The sequence below is a fragment of the Mustela nivalis genome (genome assembly GCF_964662115.1).
Source record: "Mustela nivalis genome assembly, chromosome: 10".
Classification (NCBI taxonomy): domain Eukaryota; kingdom Metazoa; phylum Chordata; class Mammalia; order Carnivora; family Mustelidae; genus Mustela; species Mustela nivalis.
In genome coordinates, this window is record NC_139029.1 from 3,633,113 (window position 1) to 3,648,038 (window position 14,926).

At 54.9% G+C, this 14,926-nt stretch overlaps 1 protein-coding gene across 1 annotated transcript; it reads right to left on the reverse strand.

Annotated features, from left to right (window-relative positions):
• Positions 1–8,731: 8,731 nt before the first annotated feature.
• Positions 8,732–9,857, reverse strand: HES2 (hes family bHLH transcription factor 2). Its single transcript, XM_082685254.1, has 4 exons — positions 9,734–9,857; positions 9,552–9,647; positions 9,254–9,353; positions 8,732–9,168 (listed from the first exon to the last, which is right to left on the reverse strand). The coding sequence occupies exons 1-4, from the start codon at positions 9,776–9,778 to the stop codon at positions 8,906–8,908; spliced, it is 504 nt and encodes a 167-aa protein (XP_082541380.1). The 5' UTR covers positions 9,779–9,857; the 3' UTR covers positions 8,732–8,905.
• Positions 9,858–14,926: the final 5,069 nt, after the last annotated feature.

The window sequence follows — 14,926 nt, forward strand, 5'->3', positions numbered from 1 at the left end:
TTCCAAGGATCCTCAAAGGCGGTAGAAAATAGAATCGCTAAAGGGAGCTGGTATTGCTCTGACAGCGTCAACCCAGGACACGGGCTCTATCACAGCGGCATTTATCTGTTGAGATGGTGCAGTCTTGTGGCTAAGGTGGCTCTTAGAGGCATAATCACGTGATGACTCACTCAGAGAGGCCGGGCGCGCCTAAAGTGCTCAGAGAAGGGGCCAAGCTGCTATGGACATGTCAGCTGTGTAAGGCTAGAAAAAGTCCCAGATGACTTGGGGGATAGACATTTACCAAACCAGGAAGGAAGGCACGGCAAAGGGACGCCAGCATCCCTGCAGCGGATGCCATTGCAGGAACAAGGTCACGTCATCCCGGGATGACAGACCCCAGACTACAGAGGCCTGACGGCAGCACTGACCTGTGAGACGCCAGGAGATCAGAATGATTGTAATGAGGGACAGAGACAAGGTGGCACCCAGGGAGGCCGGATCCACCGAGAGTTACGGACGGGTCAGCTATGAAAACTCAGCCTCCCTGGGGGGGGGCGGGGCAAAACAGACAGGCAGCCCACGAGGGGACTGCTCAGTCTGTACAAACAGAAGAAATAAAAGATGGTCACCAGGGACTATGGCAGTGGCCCCGATACAAAATAATGAGTCCTTGCCTGCGTGCCGTGAACCTGAGACAATGTTGGGATCTGGAATCCACTGACCAAAGCAAGGCAGGGACCCCAGGACCTCAAGACACAAAGCAAATGTATGGAGTCATGATTCCTCCCAGACTCCCACCAAGGAACCCATGGCACTTACATGAGTAACTGTGCCCTAGGCAAGGTGTAATGCGCAAACATTTCCTGGACACAGGAACACAGGACACTGCACACAGAGTCCAAGTTCACATGGGTCCTCAAAGATCCAAAATGTCATTTTATGTCCCTCTTTGGGTGGGGATGTCAGTGGAGTCTTGGTCCTGTCTGGCTCACGATGGGTCCATTAAGTGTGTGAACACTGTGGTCATTTCTCTGGTCCTCCAAAGTATAACTGGAATATAGAAACTTTTATTTGGCACAACCCTTAGCTCTGTGGCCTGTGGGGTAAGACCTATCCTAGTGGGGAAGGTCAAGTGTAAACCCATAAATCAGGAATCTCCTGGGGGTTTCAACACTTGCATCTAAACTATGGGGAAGCAGTATTATGATGTGTGGGTTAGGAGACTACAGAATAGTGAGACATGAGACAGTCTGCCACTTTGGTGCTGTTTGCACGACTCTACACACATCCTAGAATCCTTTCATACCTGAGCCAAACGTGACAGAGTCGTATCACTGAGATCGGGGAAGCGGGCTCAGTACAATATGCTTTTAGGCAGGAATTGAAGAAAAACCAAAGGTAAATTAAAAAGATGCAGAAAGATGAATGAAAACATTCGTGGGGAAAATACTGTCTCTTAATTGAAGCTCTCCCAGGCCATTCTGTGTCTAGAAGTGAAGCACTATCACACACATCTATCTGTGCATACAATTTTTTTTTCTTTTTTAAAGATTTTATTTATTTATCTGACAGACAGAGATTACAGGAGATCACAGGTAGGCAGAGAGGCAGGCAGAGACAGAGGGGAAGCAGGCTCCCTCCGAGCAGGGAGCCTGATCCCAGGACCCCGAGACCATGACTGGAGCAGAAGGCAGAGGCTTAACCCATTGAGCCAACCAGGCGCCCCCTTTTTCTTAGAGTGCTAATTTTGGAAGAGGATAGTTAACATCTGTTGAACCACCAGTATGTTGCTAAAACATAATGATGTTGCTAAAACATACTGTTTGCTAAAAGCAAAAAGTTGCTAAAGTTACCATTAAATTACTAACAAATTCTTTCTTTCTTTCTCTCTTCTTTCTTTCTTTCTTTTAAAAAAAATGTAAACACAGGCACCTGGGTGGCTCAGTGGGTTAAGCCTCTACCTTTGGCTCAAGTCATGATCCCAGGGTCCTGGGATCGAGCCCCGCATTGGGCTCTCTGCTCAGCAGGGAGCCTGCTTCCCTCTCTCTCTCTCTGCCTACTTGAGATCTCTCCCTGTCAAAAAAAAAAAAAAAAAAAAGTAAACACTATACCCAACATGGGCCTCAAACTCATGGCCACAAGATTAAGAGTCACAATCTCCAATGACAGAGCCCACCAGGAACCCCTTTTTCCTTTTTTCTTTAAAACAAGTTATTTTCTTTTTCTTTTTTCTTTTTTAAAGATTTTATTTATTTATTTGACAGAAAGAGAGATCACAAGTAGGCAGAGAGGCAGGCAGAGAGAGCGGGGGAAGCAGGAAGCTCCCTGCTGAGCAGAGAGCCTGATGCGGGGCTCGATCCCAGGACCCTGAGAATATGACCTGAGCCAAAGGCAGAGGCTTAACCCACTGAGCCAACCAGGTACCCCAACAAGTTATTTTCTTTAATGTGCAAACCTCTCAGAAAACTGGACCCCTTTCTCACACACACACACACACACACACAGGCACACACACTCACACACACTCACAATGGATTAGAGACCTAAACCTGAGACCTGAAACCATAAAACTCTTAGAAGAAAACACAAGCAGTAATCTCTGTGACATCAGTCACAACATTTTTCTAGATCTGTCTCCTCAGACAAGGGAAACAAGAACAAGAGGAAACTATTGCGACAACATCAAGATAAAAAGCTTTTGCTCAGCGACAGTAACCATCAACAAAACAACAAGGCAACCTACCGAATGGGAGAAGATATTTGCAGATGATACATCCGATGAGGGGTTAATTTCCAAAATATAGGAAGCACTTATACAACTCGGCACCAAAAAACCAAATAGTCTGATTAAAGTGGGCAGAAGACACAAACAGACATTTTTCCAAAGGAGACATACAAATGGCCAACAGACACATGAAAAGATGCTCAACATCACTAATTATCAGGGAAGCGCACATCAAAACCACAATGAGACATCACCTCACACCTGCCAGGATGGCCAGAGTCAAAAAGACAAGAAACAACAGGTGCTGGCAAGGATGCGGTGGGCAAGGAGCCCTCATATGCCGTTGGTAGGAAGGCAAATTGGTGCAGCCCTGTGGCAAACAGGTTCTTCAAAAAATTCAAAACAGAACTACCATATGATCCAGTAATTCCATTACTGGTATCTACCCAAAGAAAACAAATATATATAATATATTTGAGAGATATATATTGAGAGATAAATAGAATGTTACTCAGCCATAGAAAAGAATGAGATCTCGCCATCTGTGACAACATGGGTGGGCCTAGAAGGTATAATGCTAAGCAAAAGAAGTCAGGGAAAGAGAAACATTGTATGATTTCACGCAAATGTCGCAAATGTGGAATCTAGGAAGCACAATGGATGAATAAACAAAGAAAAAGAGACCCAAAAACATAGACCCCTAAATACAGAGAACAAACTGGTGGTTGTCAGGGACGCCTGGGTGGCTCAGTTGGTTAAGCAGCTGCCTTCGGCTCAGGTCATGATCCCAGATCGAGTCCTGGGATCCTGGGATCGAGTCCCACATCGGGCTCCTTGCTCAGCAGGGAGCCTGCTTCTCCCTCTGCCTCTGCCTGCCACTCTGTCTGCCTGTGCTCACTCTCTCTCCCTCTGATAAATAAATAAAATCTTTAAAAAAAAAAAAAAAAAAACAACTGGTGGTTGTCAGAGAGGGCGTGAGTGGGGACCGTGGAACAGATAAAGGGGATTAAGACTTCTCAAGATGGGCCCTGAAGGGTATATAGAATTGTTCAATCACACACTGCGCACCTGAAACCCTGTATGTAAATTATACTTCAATTTTTTTAATGGTCGGGAAAAATGCAGAACTCTGCCCCCAACCAGGATAGTAAATCAAAAGTCTAGATCCCCAGAGTGGCAAAAATTTGTGACAGTCTTAAAAGACCGAGAGGATGCACCATAGCTTAATTTATCTCTCTGCCCAACGTGCGGCTCAAACTCAAAACCCGGAGTTCAAGAGTCACATGCTCTACCGACTGAGCCACCCAGGCGCCCCGCCTACCACAGCTTAATTCGGTCAGCCAGTCTACTTCCCGCGAAAACCGGATGGATCTTCTGAAACAACCTATTGCAGACTGAATTGAGGAGTCGCCCCAACTGCAGATATGGTCTCTTTTCGCTCATTTATTCTCTCCGTTTTTTCCTGCTCCACCTCCTCCTCCTCCTCCCCGCCTCCCCCTCTCCTCTTCCTCCTCTTCCGTCTTCTTTTTTTCTTTTTTAAGATTTTATTTATTTATTTGACAGAGAGAGAGATCACAAGTAGGCAGAGAGGCTGGCGGGGGTGGGGGACGGGGAAGCAGGCTCCCTGCTGAGCAGAGAGCCCGATTCGGGGCTCGATCTCAGGACCCTGGGATCATGACCTGAGCTGAAGGCAGAGGCTTTAACCCACTGAGCCACCCTGGAGCCCCCTTCCTCCTTCTTCTTTGGTGGTAAAATACACATAGTATTTATCATCTTAAGGATTTCTCAGTGTTCAGTTCAGTGCCATTAAGTACATTGACCTTGTTTTTTGTTTGTTTTTTTTTTTTAAGATTTTATTTATTTGACAGACAGAGATCACAAATAGACAAATAGGCAGAGAGGTGGGAAGAGGGGGGGGCGAGCAGGCTCCCCGCTGAGCAGGGAGCCCCATGCAGGGCTCGATCCCAGGACCCCGAGATCATGACCTGAGCCGAAGGCAGAGGCTTAACCCACTGAGCCACCCAAGCGCCCCTACATTGACCTTCTTAATGGAACCACCAACACCATCCACCCCCAGGACTCTTTATCTTGCAAAAGTGGAGCTCTGTTTCCGCTGAGCACTAACTCCCCCTTCCCTTCTCCCAGTCCTTGGCACCCACCATCCTCAGAGGTAGTGTCTTTGCTGGAGCAGACTAACCTGACCTCAAGTGCATGGTGTGAGGCTACTGACTCAGACACCGGCCATCAGAAGTCCTGGAGGCGGGACCTGGAAATCTGCTTTTCACAAGCTTCCCAGAAAGAGGTAAAAGAAAAAAAGTGTCACAAATGCTGTAAACGTTCATGTAAATATATATCTTGTAAGTCATTTACCTTATTATTGTCATTTGAGCATTCTGGACTCTTAAATTGGAGTGTTGAGAGTCCATTCTGAATTTGCCAGGGGGCTGACAAAGCTCAAGCTCAGATCTGCTCCCAAGCCAGGGCATGGTGTGGTAGAACGTTCTGGAACCGAGGAAAGGCCAGGGCTGTCACCAGGAAGTGTGTCAGATGAATTGCTTAGAGAAAAACTGGAACCACGGACATCAGTCTGGAGGCACCACTGGCTTGATGTGACTTATTTTTTCATTCTGAGTATTTATTTTCACACCAAGTCTGTATTCGTAATTTTATATTAGAATATATCCCTACAAAACCTGGATCTCCCTCTGATTTCTGAGGTCTCGAAAGGTTCTTCATTCTTTAAGATGTTGGCCCCATTCTCCCTCCGGTTTATAATCTACCAAGCACCATGGTGGGGAGCTCTGGACCCAGCCTGTGCAACAGAACCAGCTGTGGGCTCGTATTCGGTGTGGGATCTCCTTCCTTCGCCCTCAGAGTGGGGAACCCCCCTCCCAAAGCAGGCTCCTGTCACCAGCCACCGGACCCGGCTCATCCCTGCACTGCAATGGATCTCAGTGACAAGACACCACGCGTGCACGTGGGCATACTGGGCGTGCCCATTAAGCGCCTTTCTCACGCCCCTGAAACCATTCAAAGTTTCTTTATTGCTGCCTTAAGTGCCTGGGGCTTTGCCAGGCCCTCTTAAAAGCCAGAGTGAAACTAGTTGCTCCCTGGGAACCCTCAGTGGGTGGCAGCCTTCTCCTCCACATCACATGCCCAGGCAGCTCCCTACAGGGCGGTCACTTGGCTGTGCAGGGACAGACACACACACACACACACAGAGACACATGTGCACATGCAGGTACACAGTCAGTACCCTCAAGACACCGCCACACTGGTAAGCAGCCAGTCAGGAAGTAAAACCAAGAGGGAAAAACACCTTTGGCTAGGTTTGTTCTTTTCTGGGATATCTACAGCAACCTGGTGTTTTTTTTGTTTGTTTGTTTTTTGTTTTTTTTAAAGATTTTATTTATTTATTCATTTGACAGAGATCACAAGTAGGCAGAGAGGCAGGCCGGGTGGGGGGTGCAGGGGGAAGCAGGTTCCCTGCTGAGCAGAGAGCCTGATGTGGGGCTCCATCCCAGGACCTGGGATCATGACTGGCGGAAGACAGAGGCTTTAACCCACTGAGCCTCCCAGGCGCTCCGCTGGTGTATTTTTAAAAAGTAGATACAGCTGCAAGCTGAGGGTTCTAGCAGGAGGGAGCTGCCCACAAGCACCTCCCTCCATCCCTCCTCTTCCCAGCGTGGTCATCCCAAAGCATGATGGGGATGGGGTGGTTCTGCAGAGCCGCAGATTTTTTTCCCCCAGACATTGCCCTCAGGCTGTGCTCCTTCTGACCCTATTACAGAGAAACCAGTGGGAGACTCATTGGCAGAGTCTGGGCATCCCAGGCAGGGCACAGCAATTTGCAAATGTTTGTTTAAAGAGTCCTCCTGGGCAACCTGCGCTTCATCCTCACTCATGGAAACGAGATTTGCCCTTTCCAAATTACCTGGTACCGGGGGTGGGGGACACATGTGGGTTTGGCCCCAGCCTGAGCTTCCCAGACAGCTCCGTGCTCTCGTCTAAGGATCATTTCACCCACCGGTTGGTGAGACGCAGGAGCCTTTTCTCCAGCCAAGCGTGATAACCAGACAGAGTTCAACAGTTAGACTCAGTCATGGGACCACGGCAGAGGAGGCATCCTAAGAGCTGGCCAGCCGGCACCACATCGGTCTGAGGGAGGCCGCCCCTCCCCCACAGAAAAGGCCTGCAGGAACACCTGGGTAGCCTGCAGGCATCCCAAGGAGGAAGCCAGTGTTCTCCCAGGTTCAGGAGCTCAGCACAGACCTTCTGGGCAGCTCTTGCTCATCCCTGCTGGGAAACTGGCCCAGAACCTCGCCCACCTGGGCATGCCTCAGCTCCCTGCCAGGGCCTGGGGGGCCGCCCGGTTCAGGTTCTCTGGAATGCCTGATCCCGTGAGTCACTGACTCGTGCACGCTCCTGTCCTCCCTGACTCCTGGCATTATGGCTTGACTGGAGTCAGGGGCTCAGAAGCAGGAATGACCCCAATATGAGCAAATATGACCCAAAGGAGGAAAGAGGCCTCTGGCGGACCAGTTTTTACACAGTTCAAACCTGTATGGAAAGCTCTTATTTATTAGGAAAAAGGAGCCTGCTCAGTGTGTGCCCAACCCGGAGTCCTTGACCCAGCGAGGACACTTGCCATCATGTGGTGCACGTGGGTTACCTGTCCCTCCTCCACCCGCTCCCAGCAGCTCAGGAGAGCAAGCTTACATTCTCAGGAACAGTGGAAGCAAGCAGACACTGCTCTCTGCTCTCCACACACTCCCCCACATTTGTCCTCGGGACACACAGGTTTTGGTGGATCAGATTTTCAAAGTGACATTTGGGACTGGGGGTAGCAGTTGAGGCCAAAGTGTTCAATACAGCTGTGGTCCGGTGACATCACCTGCTCGTTAGCTCACGATATTTACGGAGCAGCCATCACGTGCTGAGGTCCCTGGGGACACAGAGGTAGGCTCAGTCCTCGCCCTGAAGACTGAGGACTGCACTGCCCTTGCAGTGCAGCCAGCTGGGGCTGTGAGGACGCAGGACAGCACACCTTGCTGGGGGCTCCCCTGTTGTCTTAACATTGACTCCTTTTATAACGCCCACAGCTTCCCACATCTGGCCCCCCAAGTCAGTGCCCAGGTCCCCATGGGTTTTTGTGCCATCGCTGGATCTAGTGAACATCCCCACCCTGGCAACTCCTCTTGTCCCTAGTGCCCTGGTCCCTCCCTCAGGATGTTGGACTGGGGACGGCGGGGAGTCCCAACCTCCTTCGCGTGTTCAGTGAATCCCCGTAAACCTGCAGAGTGACCACAGGCCACAGGTGCCCCTGCCTTCTCCTGGGCACCATGACTGGGGGCCACAGGCTCCTCCCTGAGTCTCCTCAGACTCCCCTTGCTTCCAGCCAGAGGGACAAGAAGTCTGAGAAACAAGTGGCTTCCCGTGACCTGTCCTGACGAGGAGCAGGGAACAGTTTGCAAGAGAAAATGGGGGAAGGTGTTTCCTGTCCCCTTACTGGCTGTTATCTGCAAGTAAACGGAAGAGGCCTGCTCGCCAGACACTGGCACGGACTCAAGCTTCCTTGAGGCCACAGGGCACCCTCCTTCTTAGCCCACCCCTTCCTCACACCCTAAGGCCCCCTAGACAAGGTGTGTGGTACACAGGTGGGAACTGAATAGGGGGAAAATAAGTCCTTCCCAGGGCTGCACCCTGTCCCTATAAACAAGAGAGCCCAGGAGTGGAGGTGATGGCTGCCCAGCCGGGAGAGGCCCTCTTTTGTGTGTCTGGAGGTGCCTAAGCCCAGCCTTAAGGAGGCAGCAAGCTGCGAGTCAGACCAGAGGGCTGCACCCGGCCCAGCCCTTTGGCCGGTGCCAGTGCTGGGCTCGGAGCCTCAGCTGCCTGCTCGTAGCTGGCCTAGTTGTACAGCCACTTCCAGCAGCTGAGGGGGCAGGGGGGCTCTCCCTCCCCACCTGCCCCCTTCTCCAGCCCAGGCACACAGTTTGCGCTGCCCTCCTTATTTCCTCTAGCTGAGCCCGCATGGCCTTCAGACGTCCGCACAGATCACAAACAGCCGGGTCCAGCCTGGTGGTGGGTGCTGAGCTGGTGGCCCGGGCCGGAAACAGGAGCCGGCACCGCGAGTTTCCTGGGTCTGCTCGGCGCTCCCGGTCTCTTGCAGTCAGCAGGGTCCGTGGACTGGCTGGCGGGCTACCAGGGCCTCCAGAGGCCGAGGCCAGGGCCGCGGGGAGGCGCGGGCGGCGCGGGCGCAGGTGCGGGCGGCGGGGAAGGCGCGGGCGGGCCGCAGGAGACCCCAGCGCGCCCGCCGTCGGGGGTGGTGCCGGCCGCCCTCCGCCGCAGGTGCTCCAGGAGGCGGGCGCTCACGGCGGGCTCCAGCACGCGCCAGGCCGGCAGCAGGCGGGCCAGACGAGCCAGGCAGGCGCGGTAGCCCTCGCCGTAGCTGTCCGGGGTCGCTGCGGACGGGGAGAGGCGTGAGGCGCGCGGTGGGGTGCGGGACGGCAGGCGTGGGGCAGGGCTGGGGCGGGACGGGTCACTCACTGGGCGCCGCGGCCGTGCAGGAGGACGCCGGCAGCTCCTGCAGGAAGCGCACGGTCATTTCCAGGATGTCCGCCTTCTCCAGCTTCGAGTAGCGGGAGCTCTGCGCCCGGCCACGAGGGAGAGCAGAGACACGGACAAACGAGACAGATCTCCGGCGCCAGCCCCGCTCCGGCTCGGCCCCCTGCGCCACGCGGAGCCTGCTCGCCGCCTCCTTGGGCGAGGGCCCCTCAAGCCACCCGTCCTCCTCGCGCTGCACCCCGGAGCTCCCACCCCGGTCCCCGAGCGCCCCGGCACCCACCTCCCTGCCCAGCAGCGGCAGGATGAGCCCCTTGAGCTGCCTGAGGCTTGCGTTGATGCGCGCGCGGCGGCGCTTCTCCAGCAGCGGCTTCAGGCTCTGCGGACGGACCCGAGGCCGAGGTTACGCGGGTCATAGGCCCGGTGCCCGCCCGGCCTTTCAGCCCTCACTCCCCCAGCTCCTACCTTGCGCAGCTCCGCCGGGTCCCCGGCTCTCCGTGGCAGCCCCATGCTCGGATGGGAACAGGCGCGGCTGCGGGGCCCGCGTGCGGGAGACCTGTGCCCGCGCGGATACCGAGCACAGACCAGGGCCGGAGGGGATGTCCGGCGCTTTGCAGGAGCGGGCGCGGGAGGGGTGCGCACCACGCCAGCAGCCGGGCTTTAAGGAGGCGGTGTCGCCCGCCCCGCCCCGCCCCATCCCTCCTCACCGAGTCTGGCAGCCTGCCGGTCCCACCTCCCGCCTTTGTTCCCTGGCGGGGTAGGGGCGGGAGGGGGACAGCGGAACCCCGGCGGTGCCGCCCCTGGCCTTCGCATCCCATCTGCAGCGGGGTCGCGGGCCGAGGGCGCACCCCAGCACCTGCACGGGTGTGTGTTGGCGCCATCGAAGCCTTGGCTGCCCTGAGCTCGCTCAGCCTGAGGTGCCGCCCGTCGAGCTCACCTCCTCCTCTGAGCCCTGCCCTAAGCCCGGGCGGGGGACGAAGCGGCGGCCGAGCCGCCGAGGCCCGGGCCTCAGTGAGCTCCCACCTAGGTTTCTAGCCAAAGGAAGGGACTCCCCCCGCGAGCTGCTCTGCGGACTGAGGGGCCGAGCTGGAAGAGGACACGAGGCCCGGAGGGAAGAGTCGACTCGCTCGGACCTAGCCACTGGGAACTGGCTGGTCGCCGACCTGCCTGCCCTGGCTCTAGGCACTCGGGAGAACCTTCCAGCGGCTCAGCAAGTTAGGAATCGTGTCCCGTGCTCAGTTTTGGATGGGTAAACTGAGGCCCAGAGAAGACGAGGCAGTCCAGGAGCCCTGGGCTCATTTTCATTAACGCGGGCTCCAGCCGCGGGTTCCTACCGCCGGACTGTCGAAGCGCACGTGACGAGCGGGGCGGGGCGCTCCCGGCGCGCGTTCCTCGCTGCCCGCCTCGGCCCTAGCGGTCCGCCGGGCCCGCCTCCGCGCCGCGTGGCCGTTGCTGTACCAAACTGGCTGGGCGTCCCCCGCCCATATGCTCGGGGCTGCCCTCCCCCAACCGGCTGGCGGGGCAACGGACAGCCCGGCGGCGGGCACTGGGGACTGCGGGGCCGACCCAAGGGCGGATGGTGGGCGGGACCCACGGAGACTGGGCGGGAGGAGGTACCTGGCTCGGAGCCGACAGGCGCTGTCCAGGGTGCTGGACGGGTCCCCCACTCGTGCCGCCCAAACCCTGCCTCCGAGCAACACACCCGCCGCTCGCTCCAAGTGCCCCTACCCCATGCCCCCCAGCAGCGCCTGAGACGACCAGTATGGCTATCAGTATGGTTGCTCAGGCAACCCATCCCTGTCTGTGGCACTTAAAGGAGAAACTGGCCACCATTTATGGAGAACGTACTGTATGTCATGCACTTTTTAGCCCTCACCTCCATTGTCCCCCCTAACAGCCCTAATTATCAGAGTAAAACATTCAACACATTTGGCCCAGCAAGGCCTGGGAATGCCCGAGCCCCTGTCCCCGTTGGCATCATTGAGCCCAGAGTACCCACAGGCCAGCCTCCTCCAAGGCAACAAATTGCTCTTTAAGGGCTCAGAAAAGGACTCTGTGGATTACTTAGTGGATCACTAATGCCTCACATGTTCCCCCTCAGCACACAGAGTGGCAGACTCAACTCTGTGCCCGCGAGACCACCCTACACCATTGTCTGCATCTTTGTTGAGAGACCGTGATGCGAGCTCCTGGGGAAATGGTCTGGGGAGGAAGACTCCTAGAACATCCCCCTCTGTGCCTGTGGACCACTGGAGAGTGAGATTGGGGCAGCAAACTCCCTTTTCAATGCCAGTTACTCCAAATTTGAAGTTTCTTCTCCATTTTCCCATTGCTGTGAAGGGCTTTGACCACATGGTCCTCTCCACCTCTCCTTGCCACCAAAGGATTCTGGAGGTTTTGTTGGTTACCTGGAGGAAGCCGTCCTTTATAACCAAGGAAACAGGTAAGGCAGCTGAGTGGGCAGAGGGGGGGGTGCAGGCTTTAGGGAAGGGTACAGTGAGAACACACTCCACCCCTGGTCCCTGCCCTTGAGTGGGGGGGAGAGGTCTGAATGGAGTGTGAATGGCCTGAGTCCAGGGGAAGGATGAGAGGAGGCCTCCTGGGGGACGGAGCTGACACCCAGGGAACACAGTGGAGGTGCTCTAAGCATTTTTGTCTCCTTAGGCAAGATACATTAAAAAATAGAAACAAACAAATCTCCTGGTGCCTCAGTTTCCCCAGCTGCAAAATGGGGGTAATGATTGTATGTCTCTCATAGTGTCGCTGTGGAAATTAATATGCAGGTGAAGACAAAATTGTGTCTTGCCCTGGCCATTTGTATCACTCATTCCATTTGTTGCATAAAGGGTGAGTCACAGAAACTGAGGCAGCCTGGGTGGGCAGGCTACAAATAACAACCCACGGAAATACACCTCCATCTCATCATCTGTCCAAAGCAGAGCCTGCGGCTAAGAAGGCAGCCTCAGACCCTGTCCCGGACCCGCAGCCTCAAATCCAAGCATTTGATTGGCTTTGCCATCTCTTCCAGACTGGTTCTCCCCACAGAAGTCTCCTAGGATCACAACTACAGGCCAGGTCAGCGGCTCACAGGGTGACCTTGCTTTTAACAGCATCTCCCAGAATGAGACCTTCCAGCCACAGCGTGTCCCGCCACCTGTGACCGAGGACTGAGTCCTCTCTGGGGTCTGGCATTGGGGACCAGAGACAATCCCGAGACAACTGGGGAGGGAGGGCCTCTCCAAGTGGCTTGGCCCCTCTGCCTCCCCAGCTTCTGAGCAGAGGTTCTGACCTGGACTTCTGTGCCTGGGGCTTTCTCCCTGCCCACCACTCTCCAGGGGGCTCCCTGCTTCTTCTAAGATCCTGCGGTAGCATCAATTCACCAAACCGGTTGATTCTGTTTTGCTTGTTGAGCAAAGGAATGTCACATACCTCCCTTCAGCTTTTGCAGAAAATGCACTTTGACTGTTGGGAATGTTTCCTGTTTCCCTGAAGCTTAGAGAAGTTTAGAGAAGGTAGGGCTCTGGCAGGTGACATCCTAGAGTCTGTCATACACTGTCCCTTCCAGCTGCTGGGTAATAGGGACAGACTTGAATGGTCGCTGCTGGGATGAGGGAACAGTGGTCAAGCTGCTAATGGTAGAACTGAGCCCTGCACTGGAGGAGCCAAAGACCTATGAAGGCCAGGGCATCTCTGATCTCATGCCTTGATGTTAAAACCCTGTCGAGGGGCACCTGGGTGGCTTAGAGGGTTAAGCCTTTACCTTCAGCTCAGGTCATGATCTCAGGGTCCTGGGATCGAGCCCTGGATCGATCAGTAGGGAGCCTCCTCCCCACCACCGGACTGTCTGCCTGCCTCTCTGCCTACTTGTGATCTCTATCTGTCAAATAAATAAATAAATAAAATCATAAAAACAAACAAACAAACAGTTGAGTGTAAGATTGGCTCTTTGTGGCAATAAATGCCTCTGTGTTTAGGTTCAAAAAAATATATATATTATATATATTATATAATATATATATATTCCAGGACAGCAGAGGGTCAGGAGAACACATATATATAATATAATATAATATAATATAATATAATATAATATAATATAATATAATATATATATGCAGGTGAAGCTTAGCCTAGTGTCTGGGAAGCAGTAGGGCTTCCATAAATGTGTTCTTGTTGGCCTGGGCTCTCTAGAGGCTTCCTGGCAGGACCTGGTAGACCCAGGGGAGCCCAGAAGGCCTGGGTCTCAGCCTGAGTGTAGGCAGTGTTCTCAGAGGAGTCTGAGAAGACAGTCAGCAAGAACAGCTGCTCACAAGTAACCTATCCATGGTAGAAGAGGCTCGGGCGTCTCCTCTGGGTTTGATGCCACATTGGCAACCAGCTCTGGTTTACAGAGGCACCTAGGAGCCCTGGAGGTAATCGTGCACAGTGCCACCAGGTGGCAGCCCCTTGAGGCCCACACTAGGACCCCCACTGTTCCTGGAAAGGGGTTCATTCTGTAACATTTCTGTAGCTCAGGGCCTCCCTGAGTGGGGCCTAGCTAGGTGCTGGGTGAAACGGCCCATGGCCGGACCCTCCCAGGGCTCCAGTGGGGAGGTGGGAGAAGGGAGGAACAGGAAAAGGACACGGGCTGCGTCAACTTCATGAGACGTGCTGACTGTGCTCCCACAGCTACGCAGCCCCCGCCTTCTGGCAGCTCTCCCTCCTGTCCAGGGACTGTGCCTCCCTCCAGCTCCCATGAAAGGCTTCCGGCTATGCAGGTAGGCTGGTTTGGCGACTGTGTGTTCTCCCGACCCTCTGCTGTCCTGGAACCTTCCTGAGCCCTCAGAGGAGGGTCCGGGTCCTGCTCCCTGGATGACTGCTCGGGTGCATCTCCCCACTGCCCCCAGCCTTTGCATTCCCACTTTCCCTTCTTTCCCATTAGCCAGCCCCAGGCCCTCAAGCTCACCGTTGACTCCCCCCACCCCAGACAGAGGCTCTGGGTGCTCTCTGAGCCCCACAGCCCCTGGATCCAGAAACCTGAGCCTCAAGCGTCCCAGGCATTCCTGCCTTTTCCTCCTCTTTCTCCTGCCGCCAGGAGGCTCTGAGGACAATTCCTGGGGCCTGAAGGAACCCCAGAAGACTGAGGGCCCAGCACCTGTCGCCCCACTTTGGCACAGACCCAGAGCCCCTCAGGGATTTGCGTGGCCTGTTCCTGCCCCCCAGGATCTTTGCCTTTGCAGTCTGGCCTGCCTGGAATGCCCCTTCCTACCTTTCAGAACCCAGCCCACCGCACCTCCTCACATGGACCTTTTCCCTGACCACCAACGCAGTCCAACCCCATAGTCCCGTTCTGGTGACACCCTTTACTCTCTGAAATGGCGGTAATTGTTTGCTGGCTTGTGCCCCCAGGGCCTGGAACAGCACGTCGTGGACACTGGGCTGATGAATTAATTCCCCCAGCGCCTGGATCTCAGATTCGAACCGTGCGGCCTCCCCGGGCGGTCTCTATTTATAGGTGAGCTAAAGCCAGGAGCGGATTCCCGGGCGGGCGCCCCGGCCACTTGCAGCCTGGAGTCCGGCCCTCGGCGCGGCGGGGGCGGGGCCGAGGCGGGGCGGGGGGCGGGGCCCAGACTTAAGCCGGGCGCCCGCGGGGGCCCCGAGGCCCAGAGCGCCGCGGAG

What these genes read in the sequence shown, in the direction of transcription:
- HES2 (XM_082685254.1), bottom strand. Translation starts at nt 9,778, where the DNA reads ATGGGGCTGCCACGGAGAGCCGGGGACCCGGCGGAGCTGCGCAAG. An exon ending in ACCCGGCGGAGCTGCGCAAG is followed by an intron (nt 9,648 to 9,733) that starts GTAGGAGCTGGG and finishes GTCCGTCCGCAG; the next exon opens with AGCCTGAAGCCGCTGCTGGA. An exon ending in CTGCACGGCCGCGGCGCCCA is followed by an intron (nt 9,169 to 9,253) that starts GTGAGTGACCCG and finishes CCCCGTCCGCAG; the next exon opens with CGACCCCGGACAGCTACGGC.